Source organism: Nannospalax galili, unplaced genomic scaffold, assembly GCF_000622305.1.
Source record: "Nannospalax galili isolate Female #2095 unplaced genomic scaffold, S.galili_v1.0 scaffold1421, whole genome shotgun sequence".
NCBI lineage: Eukaryota > Metazoa > Chordata > Mammalia > Rodentia > Spalacidae > Nannospalax > Nannospalax galili.
This window is the reverse complement of record NW_008345746.1, coordinates 194,348-208,506: the sequence shown is the minus strand read 5'-3', so window position 1 is coordinate 208,506 and position 14,159 is coordinate 194,348. Positions and strand designations below refer to the sequence as shown.

Genomic DNA, 14,159 nt, shown 5'->3' with positions numbered 1-14,159 from the left:
CTACTCTGCCTCTTGGATCATATCACCTCCCCTGCAGTACCATGCTGGGGACTAAGCTTTATGTAGCTCTTCGGGGGACACTTCCAAGCCAGAGCACCCACATCTGAAATTTAACCGTAATCTCTCTTGTACTTGATGGTTTCCCTACATTCCCACTGTCAGGAAGTGCCCTTCATTCACATTTGTTTGTTGGCGTCAGAGTCATGGACATCCGTTTCCAGGCCCTGTCTCGGGATTCCTGCCTGCTGCATTTGCTGTCCATATCCCAGGTGTTGGCATTGTGTTCCTGTCATGTGAACAGACTTAACCAGAGCCTCTGGGGTGCTGGGCACTCTGCAAGTAACTCATCAGGGCCTCTCTTGGAGGTGATTTGGCTGCCCCTTGTGGTCATGTGAGAACAGTCCAGTCTAGCCGTCAGAAAGTCTCACCAGCCTCATAGCACCTGCCTGGCACAACCATCCACCGCCTTCACGTGGACCAGTCAGGTGTCACACAGTGGTGATGCTCCCTTTCCAGTCCCGAGCAGTGGCTTTGTCTTATGCTCTCTAGAAGCTACAGAGGAATAGAAAGTCCTAAAGTCTCTGAAGCACTGAGGGTGCCTTACATGGTGTCCGCCACTATCACAGGGACCAGGACTGTATCAGCATCTCTTGGGTGTTGGCTGCTGTTTGAGCACCACATGGTCCCCCTCATCCCTTACCACCGTGTCCTGGTGTTGGCATCTCCATCTAATGCTCCTGTTTCTTTCCAAGGCACACTATGAAGTCTGCCCTAAGTTCCCCTTGACCTGTGATGGCTGTGGCAAAAAGAAGATCTCTCGGGAGAAGGTAAGACACTTCTGTCTTCTGAGGGCCATGGGTGCCAGGCCTCCAGGTCAGTGGTGAGGGACTGTGGTGATAGGGAGGTTTATAACCTGGCCCCAGAGGGAGAGCAGCAGCAAAGTGAAGCTTACTTCTCCTTGGGTCCTAGGACCAGGTATTTTTGGACATGGTAGCCACACTCTTGGGCTAGCTATTACTTTATCCTCCAACATAATGTTTGTTAGTTTTTCCCCTGAGGTGGGGTCTAATGTAGCCTGGGCTGGCCTAGACTCGATGTGTAGCCAAAGATGACTTTGAACTCCTGATCCTCTTGCCTCTACCTCCTGAGTGCTGGGATTACAGGTATGCACCCACCATCTTGGTTTATAGTATTACTTTTGGGCAAGTCCCCCTTTTTTGTGGTGTGCGGTGCTAGGGTTGGAAATCAGAGCTTATCAAGCAAGCATTCTACCCCTGAGCCATGTGCTCAGCCTGAATTACAACTTGATTATTCTAAAAATTAAATGTTGATGTTGTTATGCCCCAAATACTAATTGTGTGTCATGTTGGCATTGACCTTGAGCTTCGTGTTTGTGGCAAGCAGTTTGAGTGTGGAGGGAAACTTAGTTGCTTGCTATGATAGCAAGTACTCAGTGCCTTAGCACCAGGGTATTTGACTCTCTCATCTTATGCTGAGGAGGGTACCTCCTGTGCAGAGCTTATGCTGTCAGTGATCCCGAGAGGGACACCATGGGGACTACACTAGAAGTTTCTTTTTCCTGGACCTACCTCTTGTGGGTAGGGGGTTGGAAGGGATATCTCCCCAGAGACTGAAGCATGAAGAGTAGGTGTGGTGACAGCTATGGGCGTCAAAGATCAGTCTGATGTAGCAGTCAGTAGCTGTGCTGGCAGCGGCATGATGGGTTGCAGGCTACCTGAGCCCGTCTGTTCTTCTGGCCCTACTTGACTGCCTGACTGCATCAGTTCTGTTTAGTAAGTCGTAGCCTACACCTGAAACTGGGTGGGACTAGGTGGAGGGGAGGTCGCCTTTCTTCCCTGATCCAGTTGTGATAGGATCCTCCAGGGGCTTTGGCTAAGTCCTTTTAACTTTCACTGGGGACCATTCAGCTCTAAAGCATGGTGTAGGGTTCATGCTCTAGCTCTAGATGGGATATTGTGGAAGGCCTGTGACTGGTATGTTGCCCTTTGGTAGGCAGGATGTTTACCTGCTGTTCCAGTGCTTTGAAGCTGTTTGGCACAGCGCAGGTGCTGTCTCTGGTCGGTGTCTTCCACTTGTGTGTGCTTGGAATGTGACAACCTCTTGTTCTTCCTCGTGGTTTAATGGTGTCTTGGTTTTCTGTTTGCTCTGAAGGCACCGCTCAGGGCTTCTCCATCCCGTTTGGGATCTTGATCCACAGTTAGGATCTAGGTATGGAGGACTACCCGGGCTTCCCTCTTGGTGCGAAATACAGCTCTGGCCTTGAAGAAATAAGAAATAGGGTTTTTTTGAGCCAAATATGAGCAATTATGGCCCAGGACACAGATTTCATTACCCCGAATAACAAGTTTTTATTGACTGGAAACAGTTTTATGAAGTTCCTAGTTACAGAACAAAAGAAAGCCATGAAGGAAAGCATTGAAAAGATACATTAGTGGGAACAGCAGGTAGCAGGTTACACTGAAGTAGGGAAACTTCTGCTATAGGCCTCAGATACTGTCTAATGACACCTGTAGCTTTTGGGTTGATGGAGGCCAGTGGTCTGCTAAGTTAGTACATTTAAGAGGTTTTATCTGATAGTCACAGTGTCAGCTCAGGCCCAGGTAGGGAATGAGTGACTGTTGTAGAAACTGTAAGATAGCCCAGGATAACTGGACTCTGCACCTGCAACATTTTAGCTCTCAATCATGAAGAGAATTAGCCTTGTAGACTCTAACACAGGTGTGGCTTTTTTCTGAGAACGGCAGTTCCCACTGTTTGTAAGCTGATCTTACAAGGCAAGCCTGACCCACTTGCTGCCTGACCTGGTGGGTGAAGAGAAAGGCTCCTCACCCTCGTCAGTTGTCAGTTGTCAGAAAGGTGATCTTTTTCCTTTTCTGATCAGACACAGAAGGGTGTGTTCTTGGGTTTCATGAGCTCCACAGTGGTCCATTGGTGCTGTCCAGTCCCTGTGCACACAAGGTGCTATCTGGTCTCAGCGTACACAAGGGCTCTCCTGCGCTCAGCGCATCCTTTGCTGTGAATCTGTGTGTTCTACCCCAGGCCCGGAGGCTTCAGCACCACACATCCTCAAGGGTGACAGAAAGCTTGGTTGCTTTCTCTATGGTATAGACCTCCTCCAGAATATGAGCTGGGCTTTCCATAGCCATCCAGAAATGTCATCCTGTCTCTGTGATCGATGGTGGACAGGTTGGCAGAGCCTATCCTTCACAACAATGAGGAGGCCAATCGGGGGGAACCTAGTGGTTCCTCGTGAAAATTTTGACCTGGTCAGTACATTGAAGAAATGGGGGAAACCCAGGAATGGTGCCCTCTGTAACTTCATCTTCCCCTTCCAGTTTCAGGACCATGTTAAGACGTGTGGCAAGTGCCGGGTCCCCTGTAGATTCCATGCCATTGGCTGCCCTGAGATGGTAAGCCGCGGGTCTGCAGTGGGGGCTGGGGACATGGGTGGGCCTTTCCCTCATCCTCCATACTTCACTTAGCCTCCAGCCCCAGCTTCTAGCTTCCCCGTCTCTCTGACTGTCTCCCCTGGCTTTCTCTCAGCACCGCTTCTTCCTGCCCTTAGGTGTCTGGGCCCATCTTCCTGAGACTTCCTGGGTCTCAGGCTTTGACCACTGCTTATCTCTGAGAACACCCACGTATATATGCATCTGGCACCCCTGAGCCTCCCAGTGGGAATGCCACTGTGCAGGTTACATGTCCCTTTACACTCACCACGGTTCCAGCTGCCTGCTCTGTGACGGCAGGGCTGCCCATGCTTGCTGTGCCTCCCGTGGTCCAGGATGCGCCTCACTGGGACAAATACATGTCTTTGTCTTTTTGCTTTTAAGCTTCAAGTGTGTTTTTTTCAGTTAGTTTTCTTATTTGTTTTTGTGTGTGCACATGTACACATGCGAGTGAGATATGGCATGCTTATGGGGATCAGAGGACAACTTATGGAGTGAGTTCTCTTCTTCCATTATGCGGATCCCACTTCTCTGAACATGGGGTTCTCAGGGATGGAACTTAGGTTGCCAGACTTAGTGGCAATAGCTTTACCCACTGAACCATCTTGCCAGCCCTAGTTTATTTTTTTGATGAACATACCATGTAATGAATAAATGAAAGTAAAAATATAGTTTCAAAATCAGGTTTATAAAATAAGGCATCTTAGAGCTGGAGAGATGGCTCAGTAGTTAAGAGTACTGGCTACTCTTGCAGAGGACCCAGGTTCAATTCCCAGCACCACATGGTGGCCAAAAGCCATCTGTAACTCCGGTTCCAAGATATCTACACCCTCTTCTGACCTCTGTGGGCATTGTATGACACAGGTGCACTTACACACTCATACACATAAAATAAAAATAATAAAAATAAAATTAAAAAAAAAGATTGCTTGAGCCCCTCAGCCTCCTTCCACCGCACCTCCCCCAAACCACTGCTGTTTTCTATCCCTATAAACCAGTTTGCATTTTCCTGTATGTGCCCTGATTGCCTGGCTGCCCACGTTGGACTCACTGGAGTATCAGCAGCTCATGTCATCTCTCCTTGTGGGGTGTCACATTGTGCTACACTCCATAGTTTGATCACCCTTCATCCATTGACAGGTGTGTGGATTACTTGCAGTTCTGCAGTTCGGAATGGTCACAGATAAAGCTGCTAGGAGCAGTCAGGCACAGGCCTTTGAAGGGTCCCTTGCTCACTTCCCTCGTTGAAATATCCAGAGAAGTAACAGGTCAGATAACAGGTGTGTCAACTAAGTTTTAAGCACAGCCAGTGTTTTGGGGGACTTTCAAGTTTTTATACCAGCTCTTTTCCTGTGGCTACTGACTGTTGGGGTAAACACCCAGAGGCACACACTGGTCCCTGGTCCACCCAAGACCATGGGAAGGGGACAGGAAGCACATAGAAGTCCAGCAAGCTCAGTGACAAGCTGCAGCTCAGCTGGAACCCTGCAGCCTGTCTGAGGACGTGGTCACAGGTTTGCTGGCAGTCAGCATGGAATTCAGCTGATGGCCAGAGAGAACCCAGAATGCATGTGCTCAGACCTGACGGAAGTTTCTCTCTCTTGTAAAAACCCAGGCATGGGTCTCACAGCTTATGAACTTCCCCGTTGATCCAGGCCCATGCTCAGGGTCCCCACCAACATAAGAGAACGGCTATCTGAGCCACTCCTGGGCGGTGTGGCCTCACGCCTTTCTCATTGTCCAAGTGGCCACAGCCAACTACAAAGAGACGGAAACACCATGAGATGACGCCTAGGGCTGTCATGTTGTACCTAGAAGAGAGAATGGAACGCCAATGGTTAAAACACAAAGCAGTTTATTGTACCAGTGCAGTGTCCCCGAGAAAGACAGTTCTCTAAAGCGCGGCCCCGGACAAAGAAAAACTCATCTCTTTGTACTGTTTTGCTTTCATGTCTCTTATAGATAACAGTATACTTTATTTTTCTCTTTTGAGACACTATCTCCTTGTAGTTCCAGCTAGCCTGGAACTCTTTATGTAGACCAGCTAGCCTCCATCTCACAGAGATCCTCCTGCCTCTGCCTCCTGAGTGCTGGGATTAAAGGCATGTATTTTGATTGATGTTTAAAATTTTTTGATTTAGCTGGGCATGGTGGCTCATGCCTGTAGTCCAGCACTTGGGAGGCAGAGATAGGCAGATCTCTGTGAGTTCAAGGCCAGCCTGGTCTACATAGTGAGTTCCAGGACAGCTGGGCTACAGAGAGACCCTGCTTCAAAAAAAATTTTTTTTTAATTTATTTTAATTTTATGTTTATGAGTGTTTTTCATGTAAGTGTTCCACGTCCATACAGTGTCTGCAGAGGTAAGAAGAAGGTATGGGATCCCTTGGAAGTGGAGTTATAGACGGTTGGTTGTTAGCTGCCATATGGGTGGTGGGAACCTAACCCAGCAACCGTTGAGCCATATCATCTCCACCCCCTGACTAGTGCTTTTTAAAACACTGAAAGAAGGGGCTGGAGAGATGGCTCAGCGGTTAAGAGCACTGGCTGCTCTTGCAGAGGACTCAGGTGCAATTCCCAGCACCCACATGGTGGCTAACAACCCTCTGTAATTCCAGTTCAGGAAATTCAATGCCCTCTTCTGACCTCTACTGCACTGTATGACATGGGTGCACTTATATACATGCAGGCAGTACATTCACGCACATAAAATAAAAAATAATTTAAAAAAATACATTTTTTTGTCTTTTTGAGACAGGGTCTCCCTGTAGCCCCAGCTGTCCTGGAACTCACTATGTAGACCAGGCTGGCCTTGAACTCACAGAGATCCACCTGCCTCTGCCTCCCAAGTGCTGGGATTAAAGGCGTGCACTACCAGGCCTGGCTAAAAAATATTTTTGAAAACACTGAAATAAGATATAAAATGGTTGGAATGCCAGGGGAGAGGAGAGCTTGAGGACTAGAACAGGAGACAGGCAGAAATGCATGTGTATACTGACCCTCTTCTGGCCTCCACAGGCATTGCATGCATGCGATGCACTTACATACATGCAGGCAGTACATTCATACACATAAAAATAATAAAATATTTTTTAAAAAGGCATCTCTGCCAGGTAAGGTGGTGCAAGCCTTTAATCCCAGCATTCGGGAGGCAGAGGCAGGCAGATCTCTGTGAGATCAAGGCCAGCCTGGTCTACATAGCGCATTCTAAGCCAGCTGGGGCTGTAGGAAGACACTTCTCAAGAAATCAAAAAAGAAAATAATGTATCTTCTAAGGAAGCCTGGCCTCAAGTCCTATCTTTCCATCTCCCAAAGGCAACTTTTTAAAAATAGTCTTTTCTTTTTATTACTTTTTAAAAGTGCTACTGCATTTATTTTTGAATGCGGTATAGAGTGTGTATGCTATCATGTTCATGTGAAGGTCAGAGGACAACTTCAGAGAGTCAGTTCTCTTCCATCATGTGAGTTCTGGGGACTGAACTATTTATTCTTTATTCTTTATTTATTTATTATTTACCCAAGCTGGCCTGAGGCTCCTGCATCAGGAGGTCCTCCTATCTCAGCCTCTGAGTAACTGGGGCTGCAGACACTCAGCACGTCACCCACTGCTCCTCTTTGTTAAAGGCAAGGAAGTGGTATAGGAAACAGTTGACTTTAAGACAGTGACAGAGTAGACACAGGAAGAGGAGAAAGCTGTCAGCGCTGAGCCGCACTGTTATAGGCCTCCTAGGCATGCTTGCGTCTCTGTGGCCCCCTCTCCCTCAGTACAGAGAAGCCCGTGGTGCTGCATTTTCCAAGCTGTTTCTGTGCAGGCACCATGCCAAGAGCTGCCCACCCTATGTTCACAGGTAGAAATGGAGGAATTGCAGGATCATGAGGCACAACAGCTACGGGAGCACCTGGCCCTGCTGCTGAACTCACTGCTAGAGTCCCAAGCCTCCCAGGGGGACCAGAGCCAGGTGGAGCCAGAGCTGCTGCAGCGGTGCCAGACCCTGGAGCGGAAGACAGCCACCTTCGAGAACATTGTCTGCGTCTTGAACAGGGAGGTAGAGAGGGTAGCAGTGACGGCAGAGGCTTGTAGTCGGCAGCACCGGCTGGACCAAGACAAGATTGAGGCCCTGAGTAACAAGGTCTGTGCCTGGTGGGGGTAGCAAGTCCTTGATCTTTGCACCCCCATCTGTACTCTCTGTCTTAGGCTTGAACCTCCTACGTTTCCATTTTCTGTAGGACTAGCAGCTGAAATCTCTCTCCAGCTTGGGAGGGCACATCAGTCATGTGATGAGCTGGGGCTGTGAAACTCCTGGGTCCATGTAGGTCAGAGCCTTCCCTGTGGTCTTAGAACAGGTAGCTCACATCCAGAAGTCAGCTCATGGGAACAGAGCAGACTAGAGACTGCTGGAGATTGGCAGTGTAGGAGTAGGGGCTTGGTGCCCATGGCATGTGCAGTCCAGTCACTGCATCCTGTAAGAGTAACATGGCCTCTGCTCTGCAGGTGCAGCAGCTGGAGAGGAGTATTGGCCTCAAGGACCTGGCCATGGCGGATCTGGAGCAGAAAGTCTCAGAATTGGAGGCGTCCACCTACGATGGGGTCTTCATCTGGAAGATCTCAGACTTTGCCAGGAAGCGCCAGGAAGCAGTAGCTGGCCGCACGCCTGCTATCTTCTCACCAGGTGCCGTTTGTGATCTTCCCATCTGATGGGGCAGGGCACATCTTCAGCTGGCACCAGGAGTGCCTACACCTCCTGAGGAGCAAATTGGGTAGCTTTCCCCCTCAGGTGGGAGTCTGGGTATGAGGAGCTGCTGGGCACCAGGTTGGATGTGCACAGAATATAACCTTGTCACCTGCAGATGAGCAGAGGGCACAGGGTGGCTTTGTGGTGGGCATTGGAAGACAGCACTGCAAGGAGAGCCATGGCTCTGAGCTAGTCTGAGCCTTCCTGGGTTGAGCTTTGTTTGCAGAAAGCAAGGGGCCTGTGAAGGTGTTCGCTCTCCTTTCTCCTCACCCCCACCCATAGGGTCTCTTAAGGGATGTCCTTGAGTGTCTCTGAAAGGTACCCCTGGGGGGTTAGGGGAGGTCTGTGTTACTTCAGGGTGCAGTTTGCTTCCCTTATGCTGCCCAGTCTGCACTTCTCACTGTGCCACTGTGGCTACCTTTTTGGATGCTTCAGAATACCCCTGTTCTGTCCCTGGAGGTACCTCCAAGCCTTATGATAGTCTAGGCCTTTGTCCTTAACCCTGGCCTGTCTCCGAGTCTTGCTGCTCAGTAGCTTGCTTCATAAACTTCAGGCACCATCCATCAGAACATCACCTGAGCACGCTTTATTTTTGGGCTTACGTTAAGAAATTGCCACTAAAATAGAAGTTCTGGAATCAAGGCTGAGACCTTGGGGGCCCTCCTTGTTGGGTTTGCCTTGGCACTGGTAGTCCTGCTCTTGAGACTGAAGACTCAGCACTCCATTCAATTCTGTAGCTTAGTCTGACAGTGACATCAGCAAGGGCCCAAAGTGAGACCATAGACCTGTTTTCTGTGAGTTGGAAGTGAGAAAACGGGTTCCTTTTAGGCAAGAACTCAAGGGACACTTGGGCAGCCTGAGGTGCCTGATGCTGCTCTTCGCTATGTGGGAGCAGCTTGTGTTGACAGTACCTTTGTGTCGGTGGTTCAACAGTTGGTACCCAGTGAGGGTTAGCCTCTGGCGAAGGGAGTTCCATAGGGACCACTAAAAGCCCTTGACCCTTGCAGCAATGTCCTGGGACCACACGTAGATGAGAGAGCTTGTTGTATAGATCTGCTTTGGGTATTGTTGGTAACCAGGCTTACGTAGCAGGCAGAGGCTACAGAAAACAGGGAAGGTGGTTTTGAGCACTGCATTTCTGGCTTGGGTGGATTAGCAGGAGTATGAATAGTCCTATTGCTCTGGGCTCGGCTGTTGGAGTCATTGTAGCAGGGAGGGTCCTCTTGGGGGCAGAACCAACTGGATATTGTATTAATCAGCTTTCTTTTAAGAGGAAAAGCTTATTTTGGCTCACAGTTTTGGAGGTTCCAGTCCACAGTTGATTGGCCCTCTGCTTTGGACTTGTGGCAGTAGCACATCATGGCAGACGGCATGTGGTAGTACAGAGCTGTTCATCTCCCAGCTGGAAAACAAAAGAAAGGGATGGGGGTCCAGAGAGATGGCTCATCGATTAAGAACACTGATTGGTTGTTCTTGCAGAAGACCTGGGTTTGAATCCCAGCACCCACATGGCAGCTAACAACTGTCCTAACTCCAGTTCCAGGGAATCTGACAGCCTCTTCTATCCTCCGAGGGCATTGCACAACATGTGCATTACCAACACACAGGCAATACACGCACACACATAAGATAAAAATAATAAATAAGTTTTTTTTTTTTTGTCTTTTTGAGACAGGTCTCCCTGTAGCCCCAGCTGTCCTGGAACTCACTATGTAGACCAGGCTGGCCTTGAACTCACAAAGATCCGCCTGCCTCTGCCTCCCAAGTGCTGGGGTTAAAGGTGTGCGCCACCACGCCTGGCATAAATAAAATATTTTTTTTTTAAATTAAGAAAGCAAGGGTTGGGTCAGGGCCCCATTACCGCCTTCAAGGGCACACCCTCAGTGCCTGAAACTCAGGTTGTTCATTAGAAAGGTTCCACCACCTCCTAGCACCAGATGTTTAACACATGCACTTGGAGAGCAGGGCATTCCAGACCCACTCTACAGCATGTGCATGTGTAGATGCCTGAGAGGGCTGGTAGGAGTCGTCCCCCAGTAGGCCATCATCATTCCTGGCTGCTGGAATCCAAAGACTGAAGAGCCTGGCTGGCTGACTTGTAGACAGCAGAAGAGCGCGTCTCCTCCACTCCCAGGACGGGACCACTTTGCTTTTCCTCTGCTGTTCTGACTTCCAGCCAGTCTTTGAGCTGAGGGCAGATTTTCCCACTCAGTCCACCACTCACCTGCAGTCTCTGGGAGATAACCCTGACACCCAGACAAAGCTTCTCCAGTGTTTCCTCTGCTGAGGCAGGGTCACAGCTTGTCTAAGGGTCCCAGCCTCAGGGTTCTCACATCGTTCCTTATGCTTCAGGTTCATAGTTCCTTGCATTGTCTGTTTGGGGTTACTAAAATTTCCATTGTTAGCTAGTTCTTTAAAGGCAGGGAGAGGGGCGGGGGATGAGTTAGCTTAGCAGGTAAAGAATGATGGCACAAGCCTGATGACCTGAGTTTGATCTTTGGAACCCACATGAAGGTGGAAAGGAAAGAACTGACTCCACAAAGTTGTCCTCTGACCTCCACATGCGTGTCATAGCATGCATGTCCCTCCCTACCACATCACATGCTTAGAAAAATTCTGTGAAAGCCGGGCGTGGTGATCCACACCTATAATCCAAGTATTCAGGAGGGCAAAGTAGGAGGATTTGGACTTTGAGGCCAGCTTGAGCTGCATGGCAAGACTCCCCCCACCCACTCCCTCCCAAAAAAAAGCAAAAAAAAAAAAAAAAAAAGTACATATTTAGTTATTAGCAGCACACTTTTAGGGGAAAATTTTTCCCCAATGTTTTCCCAGAGCTAAATGTTGAGGTTTCTCTCTCCCTGAGGGTGGGCTGAGGTGGAAAAGCTATGTTCTGCCCTGTCCTCACGCCCCTTTCTCACTGCCCCAGCCTTCTATACTAGCAGGTATGGCTACAAGATGTGTCTGCGTGTCTATTTGAACGGTGATGGCACAGGGCGGGGAACACACCTCTCTCTCTTCTTCGTGGTGATGAAAGGCCCCAACGATGCCCTCTTGCGGTGGCCTTTCAATCAGAAGGTATGAGCAGTAGTCCCAGGTTCTAGGGGAAGGGGAAAGCTGGGTGTGGTTTCCATGTGGTCTAGTCATCCGTGACAAGGTGTGTGCCTGTGCCCCAAGCATTTGGGGCTGTGGTGATTTCTCAGTGCTGGTTGTGACACAACTGGCTCATTGACCCACAAGTGTTTGAAAGCCTCCTGGGAGAGTGCGCCTCAAGGGGAGGCCTTAGCCAGGATGAGTATTGAAAATGAATATTCAAAACCAGGATGTACCTTGATTCGAGGAGTTGACTCTCCAGAGACCAGGTTGGACTGAGGACAGTCCCTTTCCTTTACCACTCAGGGCCCATGCTTGTCCTCCAAGACAAATGGAGGAGTCAGAGCAGGTGGCGAAGAGTAGAAGACTGGGGGACATGGCCAGTCAGTCCCACCTTCTTGTTAAGTGCTGTTTCTTCTAGGGTGTGCAGTGCATGTTTCAGGATCTCTGGCAAGAAAACATCTGTCAGATGCACACTAGCAGAGCAGCACACAGTAATACGCATGTGGCAGTGTGAAGCTTTAGCCTCCAATTCCACACAGTGCCAGCATGGGCATTCTTTCCCAGATGAGAAGCTGAACACACTGACTGGTGTGTCCAGACACTCTGCTGTGGGAGAGGGAGGACAGGACTTCTGTAGGTGTGCAGACTACTTACAGGCACACTGTTCTCCTTGGGCTGGCTTCTCACAGGTGACATTGATGCTACTGGACCAGAACAACCGGGAGCATGTGATCGACGCATTCAGGCCTGATGTGACCTCGTCCTCCTTCCAGAGGCCTGTCAGCGACATGAACATTGCCAGCGGCTGCCCTCTCTTCTGCCCTGTGTCCAAGATGGAGGCCAAGAATTCCTATGTGCGGGACGATGCCATCTTCATCAAAGCCATTGTGGACCTAACAGGACTCTAGCCACCCCTACTAGGAGCAGCAGCTCAGTGAGGAGCTGCTGGCCACACTGGGCCAGGGCCCTGCCACACGGGGGTGGGCAGGCTTGGTACACGTGCTGGGGAGGACCATCCTGCAGCCAGTCACCACCATGGGAAGGAGACACCAGTTGGTCCTCAGCTGGCAAACTGAGTAGAGGGTGCAGGGGACCATCCAATCCAGGGTCTGGTGGGACTAGCTGGGGCTCTTCTCTGCTTTCCTGCTTTGTGTGGAAAAGGGGGAGACCCCGGGTGGGGTACTCCGATCCTCCCTAAGAGCTTCAGAGCTGCACAAGCAGCACGAGTGTGGTGGTTGGCCTTGCCCACTCTGGCTTGTGGAAAGGAGGTGGGAGCTGCACAGGAGAGGGGCATCCACCTGCAGTGTGGTCCAGGAGAGAAGGCATTCTGAGACCAGGTGCTCACTGGACAGTAGCCTGCTTGTGCTGCACACCTCTGCCCAGTGGCCTGTATTGAGGAGATGTGATTAAACCATTCAGATGTCTATGATGAGTGGTGTCCATCTGACTCCAGGTTACCTGCTGTGTCCAGCTAGACGGGTGACTCTGGCCTCTTCCTATGAGTTGTCTTTGTTCCTTAGACCCTGCAAGCTCCCAGGGCCAGTCCATCCTGGACCTACCTGTGCAGGGATGAAGGACTGACCCTTAGCCTGGCTCAGGTGAAGAGTACTTACCCTAGGGTCCTGGGCTTGCTTTGCTCTCTGGACTGGGGTTGGAGCAGAGGCACATGACCTGATCACTGGGTATTTTCATTAGAGAGGAGTATCTGACCTCCTTCAGTCCATTTTCAAGTCACCACAGTAGGAAGCAGAGGGGGTGAGCACTAGGTCTGACCCCATCCTTACCTAGCTCTGATTATGCTAGGACTGAGCAGAAGACATTGCCCTCTGGACCTGTTTCTGCTCCTGTTCCTTTCATCTTCCTGAATTTTCAGACTTTCCATCTGCATGTAGTGTTGGTTTTAGAATCTACAGAAGCTGCACATGAGAGCGTCGTCGTTGGCAGAGGACCGCCTTTTCATGTCTGAACTCCCTGTGTCCTGGCCACCAGGGGATGGATCTCCACTGCTCGGTGGCGTGCTGGAGGATGCATCCCGTTTTCTCCTTAGTTCTGTGCCTTTGAGTTCAGATCTTAAGCTGGAAACAGGACTAGGGTTACGTGGTCACCACTTCTTAGTGTCCTACCTGCTTTGCAGGAAGCTGTTCTGGTGCCTTCCATGCTGCGGTATTTCACGTGAATGGTGTTTTCAAAGTTCATCCATGTTAATAGCATGTGTCAGATTTTTATGCATACAGTTATATGTTTGCATATGTGTGGGCATCTATATGGCGACTTGAAGTTATGGGGGGTCTTCCTCATTACTCTCTCCCCTGTATATCGAACCTAGAACTGGCCAGTTCTCCTTGTGTAGCGTCCAGAGCATTGGGGTCACCGCTGGCCACCACGCCTGGCTGGCGTTTTTGTACTTGTGCAGCAAGTGTTTAACCTGAGCTGTCGTCTCAGTCCCTGTTAGAATTTTTTTTTTTTTTTTGGTCTTCTGTCCTGGAACTCACTATGTAGACCAGGCTGGCCTTGAACTCACAGAGATCCACCTCCTCTGCCTCCCGAGTGCTGGGATTAAAGGCGTGCACCACCGCGCCTGGCTAGAAATTATTTTTAAAAATATATTTATTTTTATTTTATGAGTGTTATGCCTGCATTATGCACCTGTGTTGCCTCCCGAGTGCTGGGATTAAAGGCGTGCACCACCACGCCTGGCTAGAAATTATTTTTAAAAATATCATATTTATTTTTATTTTATGAGTGTTATGCCTGCATTATGCACCTGTGTCATGTGCAACATTCACAGAGGCCAGAAGAAGGCAGCAGATTCCCCTGGAACTGGTGTTACAGTTGTTAGCCGCCATGTGGGTGTTCGGAACTGTACCTG

At 49.7% G+C, this 14,159-nt stretch overlaps 1 protein-coding gene across 4 annotated transcripts in view; it reads left to right on the top strand.

Moving 5' to 3' along the window:
- Traf2 (TNF receptor associated factor 2) overlaps positions 1 to 12,719 on the top strand; it is a 33,972-nt gene extending 21,253 nt beyond the window's left edge. For all 4 annotated transcript variants that reach the window (XM_008841916.3, XM_029567739.1, XM_008841913.3 and 1 more), the window contains 6 exons: positions 753 to 827; positions 3,357 to 3,431; positions 7,313 to 7,594; positions 7,957 to 8,134; positions 11,124 to 11,272; positions 11,980 to 12,719. In XM_008841916.3, the coding sequence (XP_008840138.1) occupies positions 753 to 827; positions 3,357 to 3,431; positions 7,313 to 7,594; positions 7,957 to 8,134; positions 11,124 to 11,272; positions 11,980 to 12,198 (978 nt within the window). In that variant the 3' untranslated portion in view covers positions 12,199 to 12,719. The remainder of the gene's footprint in view (positions 1 to 752; positions 828 to 3,356; positions 3,432 to 7,312; positions 7,595 to 7,956; positions 8,135 to 11,123; positions 11,273 to 11,979) is intronic.
- The last annotated feature ends 1,440 nt before the right edge of the window (positions 12,720 to 14,159 follow it).